At 40.3% G+C, this 21,586-nt stretch overlaps 2 protein-coding genes across 5 annotated transcripts in view; one reads left to right on the forward strand and one right to left on the reverse strand.

The window, feature by feature from the left end:
- Positions 1-21,586, reverse strand: part of UBAC2 (UBA domain containing 2) — a 170,085-nt gene that overhangs the window by 68,769 nt on the left and 79,730 nt on the right. The gene's annotated exons all lie outside the window — the stretch shown is intronic.
- Positions 2,137-15,057, forward strand: LOC102999445 (G-protein coupled receptor 183). Its single transcript, XM_007196814.2, has 2 exons — positions 2,137-2,246; positions 13,334-15,057. The coding sequence occupies exon 2, from the start codon at positions 13,352-13,354 to the stop codon at positions 14,432-14,434; it is 1,083 nt and encodes a 360-aa protein (XP_007196876.1). The 5' UTR covers positions 2,137-2,246; positions 13,334-13,351; the 3' UTR covers positions 14,435-15,057.

A 21,586-nucleotide genomic window follows, 5' to 3' on the forward strand; every position in this document is an offset into this window, starting at 1 on the left:
ACTGACCAGTTTTTCTCTTTTGCTTATTTTATGACAACATTTGTTCCTTATACTGGCAACAATAACTCAGTTTGACCTTTTCGTATTGTGAACAGCTAACTTCTGGAAGTCCTATCTGGCTTAAGCATATAGGGCTGAAGTTCAGAAAAAGAGGAACACGAGTTATAAAGAATTCATTCACTAACGTCACTAATATTTATTGAGTATCTACTCTATACTCACAAGTGTGCTTGACAGAACAAATAAAATAGTACAAACTCTCAGTTCAGGTCGCAAATGTCCAACTTACCTCTTCTACAGAAAAGGACATGGCCTCCACTTTTACAGCACAACTAAAGAAATCCTGGTAACTTTCAACAATAAAAATAAGGTTTGTGAGCTCATGAATTATCTCACACTAAACCTCAACGGCATCTCAGAGGACAATTACCCTATCACCTCTTCTTTATACACTTGACTACTCTAATACCAAAAAAAAGGGGAGATCCAGTTTGCTAGAATATTTACTTTACCTAGATTTCATGATATAACAACGCTTTACTTAATAAAAACTATTTCAAAAACTAAAAACCAAAACCCCACCAGGATGGCTTTTCAACAAATTGAAAAACTTCTTCTCAACAGTGTCTTCTTCAAGGATTCTTCAATCCAAGTTTTAAAGGAACTAGTTCTAGAAGATTTTATCATATTGATCCACCAAATCATAAAATCTCTGTATTTCCCCCTCACAGAATTATTGGACTAGGAATTATCTTGGTGATCATTTAGTTCAATACTTTTATTTTATATAATGGGGTGGAGACCAAAAGAATTTAGGTGAGTTGTAGCTCTTCTGTTTGACAAGGTTTCTCTACGGATCTCCAGCACTTTAGAGCTTATAAGAACCTAACAAGCCTCTCAATGGAATAACACCACTGAGAGGCTAAAGGTCCTCAGCCACTTTGACAGAATCCTGGAGTGGAAGGGCCTCTGAGGTCACAGGGTTACAAATTCCTACCAAATGATTCAATTCTCTCTACAACATCCCTCAAAATAGTCATCCGGTTTATGCAAGCACCTGAACAAGAGACAACATGCCATTTTTTTATGATCTCAACTTTTAAGATCTACTTTCACATTTTGATTTGAAAGCTGTCTGGTAACCTCCTCTTACAGGCCTTCCTTCTACTCTCTGGAGTTAGGAAGACTGACACACACAATCTAAACCCTTTACCATGAGAGATTCCTAACACGTGAGGATAAAGATCACGTCCCTGCCGAGCCCAGACATACTCAGTTTATTCCATCATTTCTCCTAAGACCTGGCATCCAGACCCCTCACCACCCATGCTCTAAGGTCATCCGTGCCCTGGTAAAACGCAGTCTCCTGAGCTCACTGGGAATGGCCAGATCATCTCTCTTGTTCTGAGAGTTATATTTCCATTATTTTAGCCTGCAAATCAATTTGCATTTTGATAGCCATGTGACACTGTTGGTTTAAACTGAGTCCATTAAGACTTGAAGGTGAACAGCACAGGTCTCCTTCATCCTGTGCACGAGAGGCAATTCTAGCTGTAGGATGCCCCCTTCCACCTCTTCCCTTGTCATGCATGTGTCCACGCAATCAGCGATCCAGTCAGTTGGTCTCCTGCCTGAAAATACTGACTAATCACTGTACACATGCAAAAGAGCATTTTTCTCCACTCACCACAGAAATTTCTGTTTCTTTCTCATTAAGCTGTTGATAAGATACAGAATGAGTGAACTACTCCCTGCACCAAGTTTCCAGGCAGACAGAATTGTCAAAATTGACATTTTTTCCCTTAAAACCTTTAAAAACTCACACTTTACACATAATATGGATACAGAATCATCAATAACTACGATTCTTTTTTTTTCCTGGTTAAGGTTTATTGCTTCAGTCTCTTCCAAGGGATTTTTTTAAAACTTAAATCTTTATAGAAAAATTTATAAAGTTCCATAGATATCAAAAATTCATAAATTCCAAGGGGTTTTTGGATAACTCTTTTTTAAAAAATCACTAACAGAAAAATTTCACTTCCTATTAAAAAAAAAAAAAAGTGCACACGCACACATGAGGCTAACTGATCATTACTGTGCTCAGTCACAGGGTGACAGAAAAAAAGCAACCACCATAAAAGGATGTCTGCATAATCTCCCTTAAAACAACGTGCCAAGGTTAACCTACTTCAGTTTGGGTGAATACTGACTGCTACCACACAGAGGTCCCAACAAGGCACTAAGAGGTAAGTACCAGATATTTTGCTTTTTCAACAAAGTCTTGTGAGTTAAGAAAAACTTTGAAGCCCTAATTAAGGTTTAAGGTAAAGGTAAAGAATCTATTCAACAAAAAGCTATAAACATTTCTAACAAAGATTTTATCATTAATATAGTTGAGACTCTCTGGTGACCAGCAGTTCTAATAAGCTGATACTAAGCTGGGTGAAAGCAATGGATCATGCCAGAAAGATCTTTGCCAAAAAACAGGGCTTACTTTGTACTTCTGTGTGAACTCACAATTACAAAAAACAGTATCAAATATTAATCATCAAATACTGCCAGTATTTCAGGATACTTTATGAAGGAAAGGAACAAAGTTATTTTAAAATGGAGTATTCCTACACGTAAATGTACTGTACTTATAACAAGTTATACAGCACAATTTAAAATAAAAGAGTTAGTACATGTTACTATTTGACCACATATGTAAGTATATAAAAGTCTTTCCTATACTTCTATTATTTCTCTACTTTTATACTTTCTATTATTTCTCAGGATAGAATTCCAGTAGTAGAATTCCTGGGGCAAAGGGTACACATTTAAAAAAAAAAAAAAACAACTTCAGATATAAATGGATACTTTTCAGTTTACAAAAACATTTTACCAATTTACTCTCCCACCAGTGACAGTCTGGGCCTCACTGCTTCTCAGCCAACATGAGTATTTTAATTCTACATATAAACTATTAATCTAATAAGTGAAAAAAGAACATCTCTTGTTTGCTTTATGTTTATTTGATGATCAGAAAGACTAAACACATCTCCGTATTTTTTTCTAGAACTTCTGTGTGCCTAAAAAATAGCACAAAACAATGAATTATATGCAGTGAATTGCCAGTATTTACGTCCAGGTTGGGAATGGAAGTAACAGAAACTTGGTAAAATATAAGCTGTGCAGAGACTTCCTCTAAAGGAGGGTGTGTTTTTTTTTATTTTGGTGGGGGGGTGGTCTCACTTTAAGTACAATATAGTGTAGTGGTTAAGAGCATGGGCTCTGGAGTCAGGCTTGAACTGGGCTCCATTATTCACCAGCTGTGTGGCTCTGGACAAGTTACTTCTCAGGCTTCAACTGCTTCATTTGTAAAATGGGGAGTAATCATACTGCCCAGGTCTTACAGCACTGGCTCTCACAGTAAGTGCCGGAAAACGGCCTGTTACCATTCTCTCCTCCCTCTGCCCATTGAACCACGGAAGGATGAATCCGATACACAAAGTTTCCTTGCCCTATCATTTCTATGGGAATTATTTTTCTTGAACTTATTTCCAGATCTTTAGAAAATATTTTACATAAAGACTGAGTCTATGGATGATTATACATCTGTGTTTTCTGTCTGGACTTTGCATTTGCTAGTATTTCAGTGCATGTTTTCTCTTGGGGGTTAATCATAGTTTTTGGACATAATACCGCAAAGAGCCCACCACTCCAGAAAGCATTCTCACTCACAAGGTTCACCTATCATGTGGTGGCGGGAATTCCTTTTATAAATTACTTTCAACTAGCTTCTGAGAGCTTTTCAGTAACATGACCAGCCATTTAATGGAATAAATATTAACTCAGGTCACTATATGACTTTCATTCATTTATGCTTTCCATAGGCATTTACTAGATATCTCTTGCTGGCCAGTTCTGAAACACTCTATGGGATAAAATGAGATAAAGCCATCATCCTTAAGAAGTTTACATCTAAAAAAAGAGCTCACCATCCAGTAAAGGAGTTTACTAGCAACAGTTTTCTCTCTGCTATGGTTAAGGGCCTCCTGGAGTTGTTAAAATGCCCAGGTTGTGTATGTGCTGAGGATGTGCAGTATCCTCGGGTCTGTGTCCTTCCCAGCTTCCCAGGAAGTTTGTAAAATAGTGGGCTTCAATGTAAGATGAAATAACACACGTTAAAATCCTCTGAAAACGACAGAGGTAACAAAGATCCTTGTGGTATCTGGAAAGCCCAAAGAGAAGAATAAAAATATTTTGTTAAATATCTGCAAATATTTAAATAGCAGTATAAAAATAAATTAACAGCATAAGAGCTATCCTAGGTATTCACCATCTTCTCTCAGTGGAAATTTCAAACTTTTATAGAAATCTTGTTAAAAATAGTAAAAATCTAAATTTATTTACAAAACTTTTACTTACTTTGAAATATGCTACAAATAAATTAATGAATTCCTTATTTATATCAACATATTTCCCTCCTTCCCTCCCTGCTCCCTCTTCCCATCTCCCTAGCCCTTCTCTGCTCGCTGGTTGAGACAGGTGTATGAGTTGGTATGCGTTAAAGTTTTGAGATGTCTTCCTATTTTACTTGTTTCCTACCGATAACATCAGATAATGCTGGAAATAGGAGCTAGGGCTAAAACGTACTACACTGAATGTGATTTCTGGAGCCAAACTGCCTGGATTAAATCCTGACACTTAACAGCTGTGTCTTCAGGCAAGACTCATAAGTGCTCTGTGCCTTAGTTTCACCAGTGGTAATGGATTTGGGAAAGTTTTGTGGGATTCAGTGAGTGAATATACATAGGGTGCCCAGGGCAGTGCCTGGGACACAGTCTATGCTGAATAATACTGGTTACTATTATCAATCAAACGTATCCTGCAGTCTGATAAGAAACTTTGAGGATCAAGAAAGCTGGGATTCTGCTATTCCTTAATGGATATTCATTGAGCATCAATCATGGGCCAGCTGGAGATGCACAAAATTAACAACACAGCCCCCACTCTCAGGACTTCACGGGCCAGTAGGAAACAGAAACAAAACAAACAGTACAGATGCCAGTACAGAGGGCAGTGCCCCGGTGAGGACACCCCACGCTGCCTTTCTGCGGGGGGCGGGGAGGTGCTGTCGGGGGAGCAGGAGAGGATAAAACCAGGGAAACTTCCAGGAGCAGCTGATTCTGAACGAAGCCCTGAAGGAAAGCAGGAGCTGAGGATGCAGGACCGGGGAGAGGAGGCTCCAGAGAGAAGGAAGAGGGTCAGAAAGGAACAGAGCTGGGAGAGAACACAGGACATCAAAGGACAGCAAGCAATCTAGTAGGGCCGGAGCCAGGGGGCCGCAGGATGGAAGACGGCTAGAGATCCAGCTGAAGAGGGAAGCAGGCCCCGAGCACGAAGGAGACCCGTGTGGCGTGACACACGGCTTTCAGTGTGCCTCGGCACCATCTGAAGGGCACTGTGCGTGCTGCAGCTGCAACTCCCCGGAGGAGTGAGGGCGGCCTGAGGCAGGCAGGGCAGTGGCAGCAGAACGCACACAGGCGGAAGGACAGACAGAAGGGAACGTGCAGAGGAGAGGCCGCGGGCCAGCGGGCTGGAGGCCCAGGAACTGCTGACCGCCAGGAGGCAGGGGTTGCCGAGGACACGGAGGCCTGCCCGCCGGCGTGGTTCCTGGCTTGGCAACTGTCCTGAGGGGGGACCCTGAGCAAATGATCGAATCTCTCCCGAATTCTGCTTATCCATAAAAGAAGGATATTTAATGTTTCTGACTAATTTCTATGAGGTTAATAGAGACGAAAATCAAAATTTGAAACTCCCTTGAACTTTAAGGAGAAAGGGTACATATTGTTTCTAGAAATATTTTGGATTCAGAGGATAAAGATTATACGGACTCAGCCCTTCATTATAAGGAGTCTTTGTATATTATGCAGTTGGTTATCCTACATACAGGTCAAATCATGCCACAGGGAAACACAGTATTTGTCTTCCTTACACTGAAATGAGTATTACGGTGGGATTATTTTTTTTCTTCCAGTTCCTAAACATTATGCCATATATTTCAAGTCCGTAGTGCTACCACCTCCTCTGTCTTCATCTCTGAAGACTTTCATACCATCCTAGTCAGTATTAAAGCTGCCAAAAGCCACACAAGGAATAAATAATCAGTGAAAGGTGAAAGAAAAATAGCCAGACTATGTAAAACCCCAAATGTGCAAGTGGGTGTTTAACCAGATAACACAAATGTCAGGCACCTTTCACTTTCCCATCAATTCCAATGTACATGTTAACAGAAGGTGAAGTGTCTTTAGCGGGTGCCCACTGGGTTCAGGACACCACCGAGGCACAAAGAGGAAAGTGCAGATGGGCCAATGCTGGGGTTTTTTTTCTTCTGTTCTGAAGAAGCTCCCTGTGCACCGTCCTGCACATGACCCTGTGCAGACCTACTGAGAGGTGGGCAGGACCAGGCTGTGTCCTGGGGTCAGCCGCAGGGTCACCCTTCCACAAGCCGGAGGATGTAAGCAAGCGAGCTCCCTGGGAGACAGGGAAGAGAGGTGCCCTCAGACACACTGACCACAGATGACTCGACTCCTGACATAAACACTCTGGCACGTGGGAGGTTCCGTCTGAGAAAGTGGGGTCACCTGTCAGTGGTCACCTTTCTGGACAATCTTCCCTATATAGCCTCCCAAAAAATCAATCTTGGACACAGCTATCAACTTAGGACTCAAAGCTAGTGGGGGAAAAAAAAAAAAAAAAAAAAAAAAGAATCACCTGATAGTGCAGGAAGATTTCTTTGACTAGGTTATCGGGGTGTGTGCTGGCTGTCAGAGCCGGTGAGAGTGGTGTAGTAGTCTGGAACGGCCATCAGACTGCACCAGTGGAGGGACGCGAGGCTGGGCCTGTGCTGGTCACTGCCCGTCTGTGCCTCAGGGATGCCTGTTTCGCACCTGCCTATTTTGCAGGCCAGTGGGACACACAACTGCTCAGGTGACAGTTGTTGAGTCACCTTAAAGCAGGTGAGAAACACGACTGATTGAGTGCTAGGCCCCGGTGTGCGTGACACTGGACCAAACTCAGATGTCCCTGTTTGCTCAGCTTCAAGAACAAGGAGGCTTTCTCAAGCAACTGACAAATACGTACAAAACCAGGTAACAGGAGGAAGCAGCAATGATTTCTTTCTTGCACGGGGTATGTTTGTCCTCAAGGCAGTAGACAGCCTCAGCCTGCTGTCCTGACCCACCTGTGCTCGTCTGCTTCCCAGGGGACCAAACCCTTGTTGCTCCTCTGAGCCTGGAACCTTCCTCTGCCCCCTCCTTTCCCAGTGACTTTTTTTTCCCACTCCAGAAATTTTCCCTCAATCTTACCCCTCTTCAACAAAATAACCAAAGGACAGTGTAGCAACAGAAATCAGACAAACAATGGGATCAGACAACAACACTCATCACTTAACAACAGACACGTATCACTTGTATCTGCACGTCCATTCTTCGGGTTGTTTTTGAGAGCATACTCCTGGAACTTCCTCTTTGGTGCAGGCCACTGTGGGCACTCTGAGTCACATCATCTCAATGTGTAAACATGGTCCTGAGCAGACTTCGCCTCACAGAGAAGTCACCTCTTATTAATGATCATGTCAGCATGATTTGACCCATTCAATTCGTTGCTAAGGCCTCAATTTAAACAAAATTACTAGAAGTTTAACCCCTTCTCATTTTTAAGTGTTGATGATTATTAAGCGAATAAATATTAGGGGTAAAGGTGACATTTCAGGAATCTGAAAGCTAAACACTAAAAGCCGGTATTCTCGCATTTACTAAATCTTTGAATATAGTGAGGATTTTATTCTGTTTCTGCCACAAATAGAAGCTAAGAAAATCATTATCCAAGCAAGTAAATTGGGATTGCAGAAGTACCCTGTGAAAAATCACAAATGCCTCCAAGTTGGTATCCAGGGTAAACAGTTCTAGAGTACAAATCACATTAGCTCTTAGTTTTCTTTAATACTAATAAATGAGTTTTGAGGGGGCCTTTTATTTTTTCCTTTCTGCGGCTAGAGAGAACTTGACAGTTCATGTCAACATGTCTGGTTATGCAAAAATGACACGATAGTGTCTTAAGAAACACTAGCTACTCTATTAGTGAGGAAATCAATTCTAGAGAAAAGCACACACAGGCGCACTTTCAAAAATGTAAGTGAAAATACTTTGGAGGATATTTTGCTATGGAAGAACTTGCTGTTTTACACATGTTAGGATAATAGTAAAGTTAAAAGGATTAATATTGCATTACAGAGACAAACCTGAGATAGCCTCCTTTGCTTATTAACAAAAATGTTAAGAGAACTGGCACAGATGGCTGCCCCGTAGTTCCTTGGGTGGAACCTGAATAAGGACCCACACTTCCCGCAGCCCAGGTACTATCTGTGCCCTCAGGGCAAAGCTTTCAATCCTCATCCTTGTCTCTCAGCTGTGAGGCACTAAGGACAACTTAGGGACATTGTACATCTTTTCATTAGAAAGCATTATGAGGAAATTATAATTATTACAGGTACAAGTATTCTAAGGAAAAAAAATTTAGAACATTTCTTTTTGCTTTTCTTAAGGCAATAAAATGACGAGCCATAGTATCAACACTTTCAAGTACAATTCAGTATATCTATCCTAAATACCATGTCAGATGCTGTTGTCTAATAATTATGACAAATATTTAAAATATAGTGAAAGAAAGAAAGAAAGAAAGAAAGAAAGAAAGAAAGAAGGAAAGAAAGGATTTAGTTATGACTAAAAGAGGAAGGACTAGAAACAGTTAAAAGGGGAATTTGCAATCCAAAGGTTGGTAAAGGAGCACTGTAATGCAAAGAGCAAGCAGAGCCCCGGTGTGGATGAGAGAGGAAACATAGCAAATACTGAGATAACACCTCATTCAGACAACAGCACATTCCCAACATCCATCCTTCAGTTTAAGGTCCTCAGACATTAAAAGGTATCATTTCTGAATTTCCAGGATCTAGCATATGGAGGAGGCACTAAAAACAATTTTTGCTGAATAAAAGAATGGAGTTAAGTCAAGGTTCAGGAAAGTAATCCTGAATCCTAAAATGATTAAAGGAAGGGATAAAAGAATATTTCTGAGGGAAGATGATAATAAATTGGGATTGGTTGATATAAGAACGGGATAACAACCATCAAGTATGTGAAAGTGGTTTCCTCTCAATTTGGAAAAGATAAAACGGACTAAAACTATAGCATTAATAACACAGGACAAGTAACACCGAAGGTAATACACTAGAGCTGCTGACGGATGGAATCAACCTTCCAGAGGTTACCAAATATCCAAAAGAACACATTTCAAAACAGCCCAGATTCTCCTTTACCTGAGATCCTCTGGGTCAGCCCATTTTCACATCCACGTTGTGCAAGTGCCTTTCTTGGACCGACTCGGGGCAGGGGCGGGCAGCAAACAGCCCTTCCCCAGTCTCCCCCTCAGGGCTCTATGACGCAGCGTCCACCAGTCTGGCCTCCCACTTGGGAAGGCACCTCTCCTGGAGTGGGAGTCCCGTTGTCCTCCGGAAGAATCATCTCCCTGCTCTGGAACGGCTAGGCCACATGTGCCCTGGCTGTTTGTGTACAGGTGAGGATGGCCCTGAAGCCTAGACCACTTTGAAACCACAAACTCTCAGTTCTTGAAAGGCAGCGTGAAGCAGCTGCCCCTGCCGAGGACTGGACAGAGTAGGAGGTTTGAAGCCAGGCTGGCAGAGAGAAGGATCCAGCATGACCCTTACCTTCTCTGACAGCGGTTTCCTCGAGTGGAGAGTGGGTGGGTGATGGCAGCACCTGGCTTGCAGGGCTGCCGGGACGGTTCTTCCAGACATGACTTAAGGTAGTCACCTGGCGAAAACTAAGGCATAAATCTGAATAAAGAGCACTAGCTTTGAAAAGTATGTCAGAGGACAAGGCTTTCGCAAGAAGAGCTGAATTTCAAAAAAGGTTTCTTCAGATTAAAAAAATTATTTACCTATTTACTCATTTCATAGTCAATTCATGTTTGGTGTTAAAAATTTAGAATATATGATGAAACTCAAAAATTACTTGTACTTGTGAATTATGTCTTGGCCTATATAGCCATGCAGGGGTGTGTGTGTGAATAGTTGCTTTTCCTACCCGCAAAGTGGCCTGTTGTGGAATCTGCTTTCCTTACTTAACATCATTCTCTGTCAGGAAATAGGCATCTACGTTGCCATTTTCAGTGGCTGCATCGTATTCTACTATATGGCCATAAAATACTTAACCAGTTCCCTAATGATGGACATTTGATTTGGCTGCAAATTTTCGCACTTAAAATTAACACTGTGTTAAACATCTTTTCCTTAACTTAAAATGTTCTGAAAACACTGCCTTTTGTGACTCTGCTGGATGCTTTATTTCACTCAGTGAAGCAGCTGGGCATGCATTTACAACTGGTGGGCAAAGGCACATTCTCTGATTCATACATTAGTGTAACTTCCCTAATCGCTACAATAATTATTATTCAGATGGAGGATTAGCAGGCTCCACGGTGTATTTTTTTCCCCACCGTGTATTTTAAAGGCGGTTCCCGGGAACCTGCTTTGGAAGACTCCTCGAAATAAAATTTACATGTTGAGATTTTCAGAAAAAAAATTTTTTCACAAAAATTAGAAAAACAAAGGCAGCTCTTGATGCCTGTTCCTAAACTGCAACCCGTGCCTGGAATTTCCACCTCTCCCTCGTGTCCAGTCTCGGCTCCTGAAAGCCACTTCTCACACGAGCGAAGCCTTTCTCTACTAACTGGATGAAGTTTTCCTACTTTTATTCCACAACTGCAAGTTACACGATTTCCCTTTCAAGAATCACTCCATCCCCCCACCCCCGCACAAAATATAAAGTCCATATTTATTGGTTTTTGTTTGTTTTGTTTTCTATTTCATTAATATCTCCAATTAATTTTATTATTCTACTTTTTGGGGGCAAACTTGGTTCTTTTCTAGCTTCTTGAGCTGTATATTTAACTTAGCTATTTTCCAATTTTTTAAGAAATAAGTGCATTCAAGGCTTTGCATCAATCTCGGATTAACTCTTTAGCTGCATTCCACAGTTTTGTAGTATTTTTTGTCCTTTGGTTCTAAGCACTTCAAATTCTGCATTGTGATTTCTTAACCCACGAGTTCCTCAGAAAAATATATTTTTAGATTCCAAGTGCATCCTTTATCTTTTTATTTTTGATTTCTAACTTAGTTGCACTGTACTACTCACATGGAATGTGAGCTGCTAGCTAATGATTTTCTGAGAAATCTGAGACACCTCTCATGGTCTAGTACATGGTTAAATTTGCAAATAATCCTAATGTGCTTTCAGCACAAATTCTGTTAGCTTTTAAGTCATGTTGGGTCAATCTTTTTTTTAACCTGTCATATTCTAATAAAAATGTGTTAAAATCTCCCATTATGGCTGTGGATTGACCATTTCTCCTTTAAATTCTGTCAAATTTTGCTGTTACATGTACAATTCATGATTCTTTTTATGTCCTTGGTGAACTGTTCTTTTGAACTTGTGTAGTGACCTTCTTTACCCCTATTAATGTTGATTGTGCCTTGAATTCTATTTTTTTCTGATGTTACTATTGCTACTCTGGCTTTCCACTGGTTGGGGTTTGCCTGGTGTGTGTCTTCCCGTGCCTCGGTTTTCAAACTTCCCAAATCGCTTTGAGTTCCCTCTCTTCTAAGCAGCATGCAGCTGGATTTTTAAAAATCCAAACTGACGGTCTCTGTCTTCTAATCGGTGAGTTCAAGCCATTTAAATTTGTTGTGACGCATTTCCTACCCTCTTATTTTGTGTTTTCTACCTATCATCCTCATCCTTTGCTTTTTCCCAGTCTCCTTTCTTGTATTCCCCTGATTAATAAAAAGTTCTACTTCCTTTGTTGCTCCCTTTTGCTTTAGGTTGTATTCCCATATTTTCATGATTAACCTATCAACGCTGTAGATAATGCACACCTATGACATTAGTGCAATCCTCTCAGAACCCTCCTTGTCCGTCAGCATCACTGTTTTAAGACGGTTAGAACTAAGTTAGCAGAGCTCCAATTCATTTAATACAGCGGTCGGAGATGCAGATTTGTAGTCACTGCTTTGATAAGGCTAGGGATAGGGATAGAGTTCTTTCCTTTAACATATAGTACCATCATCGCTAGATATATTGAACTTTTCCCTCAGCTCTGGTGACTTTCAGATTTGTGCATAGAGATAGACCTATCAGAAAATTATTTTTCTTCTAAAAATAACTTCACAGAATTTGTTGCTCTTCTCTTCCTTAGTTTTATCAAAGTTCAACCTCATATATGGAATTTTATTGTAGGAGTTTTCCACTTTTCAACTTAGGACTTGAAATTTCATCTTAGACATTATTTATAACAAGAAAAGAGTTGGAAATAATCCAGATATTCATCAAGGGAGTAGGTAAGCAAATTATGCATTAACACACTGTAATACTGCAGAATATCTATCAAATGTCTATAAAAGATCTACACATATGACAAAAATATAGATTACACTGATCCATGAACATGGTAAATGAATAAAGCAGAACACAGAACACCACATGTGTAATGCTTCCTACAGTGTGTACATACTGCATGCATCAGTGGGGTATCTGCATTAATTTTAAAGTTTCCCCTTGAAGCTCTTACGTTTTTTCCCTTTTTGTTTCTTTTTCTTCTTTTTTGTCGGGGTTGCTGTGGTCATCGTCTTCTTTTCTTTCTTTCTTTTTTTTTTTTTAAGAAAACCTAACAAAGGCCTTAGCTTGTTTCTCATAATTTTTGGGTTAACACAAATCAGATCACTGTGGTAAGTTCATGTTTCACTACATAAATGTGTGACTGATTTCATTTCCTGGCAGTGATATGCATTTGGCGGAAAAAAAAAAGTCCAACTGATATTCAATTTAAAAGCAAAGTTTTACGCTTCCTGAAACGTGGGGCGCTTTACATGATTTTACTCTTAACCAGACGATGATTCAGAAAAAGGAAGGGGAAATTTCTGCCTAAAAAGTTAGTGCATTCCCTCTTGTCACAAAAATACATTTGCCCTATTTAAATGGTTCTATTTCCTTTGCCAGAGCTTTGCCAAAACCACCAAATTGTGAGAGTAAAAACATAAATTTTATTCTCTGTTCTTTCTGTTACTGTATGGTATGTAACCACATTACGTATCACAGATTTTAAAAAATTATATCAATCTTGAAATTTTAAAAGTTAGATCTATAGGAGGCAGTTTATATCGCTTTTAGTTAAATACGCTTTTAATTAAACGCACCCTTCTTGGTTTTTTTAGAGACCTTGAACACTGCTGATGGATATAAAAATGGACAACTTTACTACCCCCTCTGCAGCTCCTCTGGGAAGCGACTGTGACCTCTACGCCCACCACCGCACAGCCAGGATCCTCATGCCTCTGCATTACAGCATCGTCTTCATAATTGGGCTCGTGGGAAACTTGTTGGCCTTGACTGTCATTATTCAAAACAGGAAAAAAATCAACTCTACCACTCTATATTCAACCAATTTGGTGATTTCGGACATACTTTTTACCACTGCTCTGCCTACACGGATAGCCTACTATGCACTGGGCTTTGACTGGAGAATCGGCGAGGCCTTGTGTAGGATAACTGCTCTCGTGTTTTACATCAACACGTACGCAGGCGTGAACTTCATGACCTGCCTGAGCATTGATCGGTTCTTTGCTGTGGTGCACCCCCTGCGGTACAACAAGATGAAAAGAATTGAACATGCAAAATGCATTTGCATATTTGTCTGGATTCTCGTATTTGCTCAAACACTCCCACTGCTCATAAAACCTATGTCAAAGCAGGAGGCTGAAAGGACTACGTGCATGGAATATCCAAACTTTGAAGAAACCAAATTTCTTCCCTGGATTCTGCTTGGTGCATGTTTCATAGGATACGTACTTCCCCTCGTCATCATTCTTATCTGCTATTCTCAAATCTGTTGCAAGCTCTTTAAAACTGCCAAACAAAACCCATTAACTGAGAAATCTGGTGTAAACAAAAAGGCTCTCAACACAATTATTTTTATAATTGTTGTGTTTGTTGTCTGTTTCACACCTTATCATGTTGCAATTATTCAACACATGATTAAGAAGCTTCGTTTTCCTGATCTCCTGGAATGTAGCCAAAGATATTCATTCCAGATATCTCTGCACTTTACAGTATGCCTGATGAACTTCAATTGCTGCATGGACCCTTTTATATATTTCTTTGCATGTAAAGGGTACAAGAGAAAGGTCATGAAGATGCTGAAACGTCAAGTCAGTGTATCAATTTCCAGTGCCGTGAAGTCAGCCCCTGAAGAAAACTCACGTGAAATGACGGAAACTCAAATGATGATACATTCCAAGTCTTTAAATGGAAAGTAAAAAGGAATTAAATCTTGGATTTATAGCAAAGTAAACTGTATGACAAACTTTGCAGGACTTTTCTTATAAATCAAAATGATTGTTTAACTTCTAATTAGGATTCTTTTAAATTCCTTTCATTGGGCACTATTTCTCACCTCCGACTTGGAAGTAAATTGATATATATGCATTTTTTTACACTCGAGGACAACATTAAGCAAAGTTCTAATCTGTAAATGAAATACTACACCAAAAGGGAGCGTATTTTAATAACTCACAGTGTAGAAAGAAAAGTTTTGTGTTAATGAAAAATTTAATCATTAATATTTCCTGCCAATAATTTGGCAAAAGAAAAAAAGACTGTTAAAATTGTATATTGCAAAAAAAAAATTGTATATTGCCAGTGTAGAAATGTTAATATTGTAACATATTTCTTTTCTTTTTTTTGATAACATATTTCTTCAGTTCATGTTTCTTTCAATCTTAGACTTTATCTCCTCGATAATAAGTTTTTTTGTTTTGTTTTGTTCTGAGTCATAAATTTTTGTTTCAAAAAACTCTTTTGGAATAAAGAGCTGGATGCTACAAAATTATGAGTATGTCCTTCAATGCTCACTGTCAACTCTCAGCAAAAGTTACAGGGAGGATAAAATTAGCAGTAGACAGATTTTGGACAGCAACATTATAATGATGATGGTGACGAATGCAATGAAAGCTCTTCCCAAACAGCCGGCATAGCATTCAAGGGCCACTGCTCAGGAATAGGACATGGACTTCATGTGGAAGGAGGCACCACTTGCTAAAGTCTTCTTGAGAATAAAAAAATATACAAATAGCCTTGGTTTTTCTTGGGTCCCTAGGGGATGGTTTCTTATTTATACAGAAGTTGACAGTACCCTGTATCTGTATTTCAGTGGTCTGGGTTACCAGAAAGGGTAGGGAGGAAGAGCAGTGGGGTGTAGTTGTCGCTTGCCTAAAGAAGATGGGGAGTAAAATGCAAAACCATACACTTCAGAGTAGCCAGGATTGTTTACAACGTTATATATTTGCTCAAATAAATACCTTTTTATGAGTAGCATGACCTCTGCAAGTACAGTCACCCATCTGCCAGCTCAAATTTGCTTTATTGAATCCCCAAATTACCCCAATACAGTATCCATGTTAGCAATGATACCAAGTTTGATAACGGAACTAAAGAAACGAAATGCTGTGTCATGAGTCATACTTAAAATTTTTATTAGGCTTTATATCCTGGAAATATTTTCTTTTAAAGTCTTCTCTTACTCATTTTCAACTTCCATCCTGTAAGAAAACTAATCTTAATGGTTGATTCAGCACCATTTACTGAGTGCTTTCTGATTTGTGTTTTGTTAATTTCATAGAGAGCTAGCTGACCTTAAAAAGCTATTGTCAAAAATAGGCACTGGTCCTTGTTTCACCTTACGGAGACAGGTGAGACCACAAGGATGCAAGTCAGGAACTTAGGGCCTTTCCTTCACTCCATCTAATAAACTTTTCCAAGTGAAGGAGAAAAAAGGGCAAAACACTAAATTTTATGCAGGGTGGCACTTATGTAGTCATTTGAGTTGGATCCCAAAAGAGAAACCATTGTGAAAGTTGCTAAAGGAAAACCAGAAACAAAGCTTCCTGAATTTCAGAGCATCTTCATGGCACGCTAGCTCTATTACTATGTTCCAGCATAGACTACTGTGTGTATAAGCCAACATGCTGTTTCATAGCAGATAAGAGCGTCCTCTCAGTGCTAATGGTCAGTTCTTAAGATCCTCCAAACAAGGTAGTAAACACCTATGTCACTTGACAAAGGAATGACAGACACACGCTCCTTTCTGAGTAGTTTTCTCCCTCCTTCTTCCACTATACCGCAAGTCTGCGCAGATGATTTTATCCAATCATCAGTAGCCATACTGCCAAAAAGGTAAACTTTAAACCTACTTCCAATTAATCTTTAAAAAAATAAGGTCTGTACTCTAGTCAACTCAGCTATTTGCTCTCCTTCAAAAGGACCTTACTTCCTATTTCATTCATGAAGCCACTGTTCACACACGGCCTTGGGGCACCCTCCCAGTGTCTTGTAGTATTAGTTGGCTTTAGGTTTATTTCCCATGCATTTCCCTCAGGAGCAGGTAAACTTGGAGAACAGGGACAATGCTGTATAATTTTGTGTTCTGTTACAGAAATAAGGAGGTGGCCTTATATATAATACATTATTTGAAAATCACAACCTATAAATATTTTCTCCATCAGTCAGGTGATATATTATTAACAATTTTAAATAATAACAGGTAGCTGGGAAAAATCATCTAGGAAAGCTGATAGTTATATGGCAGCTAACCATATTTACCTCTTCCATAATTTTATTTTTATTTCTAAAAGGATCATTTGATTAATTTAAAAAAACCTCTCAAAGCTACTTAATTTGAGTCAGTATAAACATGTAGACCCTTCAGTGATAGTACAGAATAGATAGTATAGAATAGTAAAGGTTAGATTTTAGAAATGACATCATGTATATATGAAGAGTGCAATAATTCACAAAAATAGTCCATGCATTATGTAATGTCTTCCTTTTCACAATCCTGTGAAACAGGATGAGCAGATTGTATCACCCACACTTTATAAAGAAACCTAAATTCAGAAAAGGTACCTGGTAAATTAGAGGCAGCATCAGGAATGTAACCCTAACTTCATATCCCAGCCATAAAAAAGACAGAACTGAATCACACAGACCCTGAAAAAAGTATTACAAGGCTTGTTTCGTTATAGGCCAGCAGGTGAGCTAACCCTTAAATAGGACAAATAACCAAGAGTAGGTAGATTACAAACTCAGGCTATGAGCTCCCTGAGGATGAGAACGTCGTAGGTTATGTACACAGCACGTGGTACAGAGCCTCGCCCACAGAAGGCTCTCAGACATCCATCTAATTGAATAGCACCTGCTTTGTACTATCACTATCAAAATACTAAAGCCCTACTGAAATACCCGCGAAGTTCTTAATTTTTCAATGAAATGAAAAGAAACACTCTAAATGCTTAATTACATATGCTAGAGAATATGTAATTGTGTAATTGAAGACAAAGACCCTCTAAGACCCTGCAATATAAACTAGACATATTAAAGAATAGAACTAATTTCCCAAGAAGCCAATTTAAATCTAGATACAGAAATATGTTCTGCTTGAAAACAATTTTATATTTCAAGAGGCAACGGCAGTGACTCCTACCAATCAGTAAAAAGTACCAGGCAATTTTAAAAGAGGAAGCATTGACCTTAAATTAGCCTTTAAAATGGTCTATTTTGGTCACTCTTAGCCCACTGTAATTTGTTATTCTTTGCAAAGCTAAAAACATTTGCTCATTGACTATTCAGGTAAGAGTGAAAAGATGAAGAGCTGATCTGGTGACAACACAGCCCATTCTTTTGAATCCAGGGAAGACTAAAGGCACTCATGAGAACCGATGTCACTGGAAGCTTGTTTTACGTTAAACTCTAAAGAACTGGTCACTTAAAAAATAATCCTCAAATTTCTACTCAACTAAAAGCTCAATTAGCTGAGAAGGAATGATTACTGACCGTTTTCTATGTGCCACTTTTTCGAGCACCTGACAGGCATTATCTCATTTAATCCTCATTACCTTAAGAGGTGGGTATAACTTTTTCTCCATTTTGCTGATGAGGAAACTGGAGTGCCAGGCCACGGAGACGTGGAGCTGGGGACTCAATCCAGTGTACTACAGGCACTGGCCCCAGTGCCTGTAGCCGGACTTGGAGCACGAGCATGTCACCTCCTACAGAAACATGTTCATTAAGAGACGGCTCCATTCCTCCACTTCCGGTGGCTTCCCAGGCCTCAGACGCTTCCCATCACCACATCGGACTTCCAGCTTATTGTCCTTCTCCGCAGGGGCCCCCTGATTTCTCTGCAAACTCAAGCTCCATTCTCTCAGTCACCCACCCCTGATCATCCTCTCTCATCCACGGTATTTGGCCAGTGAACCCTGCTTGGGTTTTCTCCTCTTAACACTCACTCTTGCCCGTCTTTTCTTTGTCCCAAATCATCATCCTAGTCCGGATGTTGGCATCACACACCTAAATTACTACAACTTCTTTCTCACTGGTCCCCTCAACCGGAGTCAGAAACTTTAGCCTTCCTTTCAGGTGCTATAGTGGAAGCCAGCAGATTAATAATAACAGCAATACTAAATAATTCCTAACAATTACATGGCATAATGCTCTAAGCACTTTATATATAATCAAGCCTCACAATAATTCTGTGAGGCTTGTCCCACTACTATCCTTGTTTTACAGATGAGGAAATTATGCTCCAGAGAAGTTCAGTAAATTGCCCAGATCCACACAGCTAGTAAGTGGAGAGACAGGCTCTAGACTCTGGCAGTCCGGCTCCAGGGTCTGTCACTCTTAATCTCTACATTGTCTCTCTTAAGCAAGTAGAATTATATGCCCAGGTCCTCAGAGAGCCTTGGAAGAGACACTTACTGCTCGAATATCCTCAACTTCCCTTTGGGGGAGCACATGACTACCTCTGGCCAATGGGTTGGGGGCGAAAATGATATAGGTCACTCACTTCCAGGCTGGAGCTCTGGAGAGCAGCGAGGGATCTTCCATACTGTTCTTCTCTCCTGCCACAGCGACCAGTGAGGTTCTAAGTGGTGGGACCTTTGTCAGCCTGGGTCCCTGAATGAGTAAATGGAGAACTCCCCACCCCTGTACCCTATCCACCTGTGTTGGCCGAGTAGCGCAAATAAGAAATGCATTTATGTATTCAGCCACTGAGATTTCAGGGTTAATTGTGGCCACACACAGGCTAGCCTCTGATCAACACAGTGTTTAACCTACTTAGAATGCAACTGACCAATACAATGAGTGTAAGAAAAGAAAAATGCACACACGATGCAGTTCTCCTGGCAAACAAACATAATCTTCCTTAATCCCAGTTTCATCGTGTCATTTCACGCTCTAGGACTGAGAGTATTTCCCCATGGTCTACCACATGAAGTCCAAATTCCTCTCCCACACTTTCAAGCCTCTGCAACCTCATTTCCCTCCACTGCCCAACATGTACCTTTCAAGATAGTCTAGCTGTGCTGTGAATATAACAAATATTTGGTTCTCCTGGTTGGATTATTCTGCTTCTGCCATTTATTCTTTACACTCATAGTCTAATCATACCTCCTCCTTTAATTCTCCTTTGACTACTCAAAGCCACCCATCTTCCCTTTCCTCAACTTATTTGGCTTTTATACAGCCTATGCCACATAGTTTTAACTTTAAACAAATATTATCTTGAAAACAAAGGGAGAGAAAAAATACACTGGCCTGGAAACCTGGTTCTGGTTTGACTGCATGTCAGCTACATCACCTCTGTCCAGTCTTTCAGCCTTTCTAGATTTGTTATCTTATCAACGAAATAATGGCACTACAGAATATGTATGTTCTTTGCTAACCATCAAACAGCCTATGGTCTGTTATTTCACGTGCATCACTCTTATATCCCTCAGCTGAAACATAAACTCCATCAGGGCAGAGACCTTGACTTTTACTTCTTCCTATTCTGGGTAGCTCCGAGCACAGCACCTTGCATAGAGATAATGTTCAAAAATATATATGTTGACTACAGGTCATCAAATGTTAGTTGAGGACACTTTATGATTAGTACTATTCAAGTATGTGGATGAGAGGTTTTATTTTTGTGTGTTGTAGTTTATTAGGCAGCAACAGATAACTAATACATGCTCAGTACTGAAATACTAATCCTGGAAAATACATGAAATCAGAGACTGGAATGACACTTAAATGAGCCACGATTTCTTTTCCAAAAAGAAAGTTTTCTGTTGAAAGTATAAGAGGAGTGCCACTAGCTTTCCTTCTTCTTCCACATACAAGGAAGCTACAGAGGACTACTCTCCTTTATTTAATTTATCCCAGATAATGCATATCCAGACTCTTCAAACTTAGAGAAATCTCTGCAGCACTGTAATTGTTAGCAGGAAGAAACTGTGTAAGAGGGTCCGTACATGGGAAAATACACGATACGATGTTTCAATAGTTCCTCTTCCCCCCAAATTGTAAGGACCTGCTTTCTCTATTTGCACGCTTGCTACGTTGCTTCTTCTTGTCAACAGTGATCTCCAGCCGTCTTGTCTACTTGAGTGACTGCAAGTCACCCCTGGGCAGGGACCACAACACCTTCCGTCTCACGTGGTATCTACCGCAGTGGATCTGAACCAAGAACTCAAGTAATTTTTGATGGGCTTTTAACAGTTTTCTCAGAGTGTGAGAACATTTATTTCTCTTCCCATATATTGTAAGAATGATTTTTCCCATGCAGGTTGAGAAGAAAAAAAAGTGTGTCAGAATGAAACTACACAAAGGCTGCAAAAGGTTTTAATCCTACTCTAAAAAAAGTAACATATTGATGTGTTCTTACAGCTTCAGTTCCACAATTTTCCCCTTAAGTCCTACAGTGAAACATCTGCTTTTTTTTTTTTTTTTTTTTTTTTAAAGTGCTTTCTCAGACAATCACCTTTTAGGGATTTTTTTTTTAAATTTTTATTTATTTATTTATTTAGTTATGGCTGTGTTGGGTCTTCGTTTCTGCGCGAGGGCTTTCTCTAGTTGTGGCAAGCGGGGGCCACTCTTCATCGCGGTGCGCGGGCCTCTCACTATCGCGGCCTCTCTTGTTGCGGAGCACGGGCTCCAGACGCGCAGGCTCAGCAATTGTGGCTCACGGGCCCAGTCGCTCCGCGGCATGTGGGATCCTCCCAGACCAGGGCTCGAACCCGCGTGCCCTGCATTGGCAGGCAGACTCTCAACCACTGCACCACCAGGGAAGCCCTGCTTTTTTTTTTTAATACGTAGTGAAAATATATGGGGTTACTGCCTGTGTTAGGGTTTAAAAAAAAATCAATGCAAACAATATTATTGGTCTATCATATATTATAATCCAATGCAGTCCCTGTTGTGAGTCCCAACACAGGGTAAGGGCTCTACCTGAGACGGGGCCTATGATGGTGCCTGAACCCACGCACTCAGGTCCCCAGAGACCCAGGGAGGGGAGACCCTGGGAGGAGGGAGAGACCCCAGGGGGAGAGAGCCACGGAGAGGCCGGTCAACTGAAGGCAGGGGCAGGGCTG

This window comes from Balaenoptera acutorostrata, chromosome 18, assembly GCF_949987535.1.
Source record: "Balaenoptera acutorostrata chromosome 18, mBalAcu1.1, whole genome shotgun sequence".
Lineage (NCBI taxonomy): Eukaryota > Metazoa > Chordata > Mammalia > Artiodactyla > Balaenopteridae > Balaenoptera > Balaenoptera acutorostrata.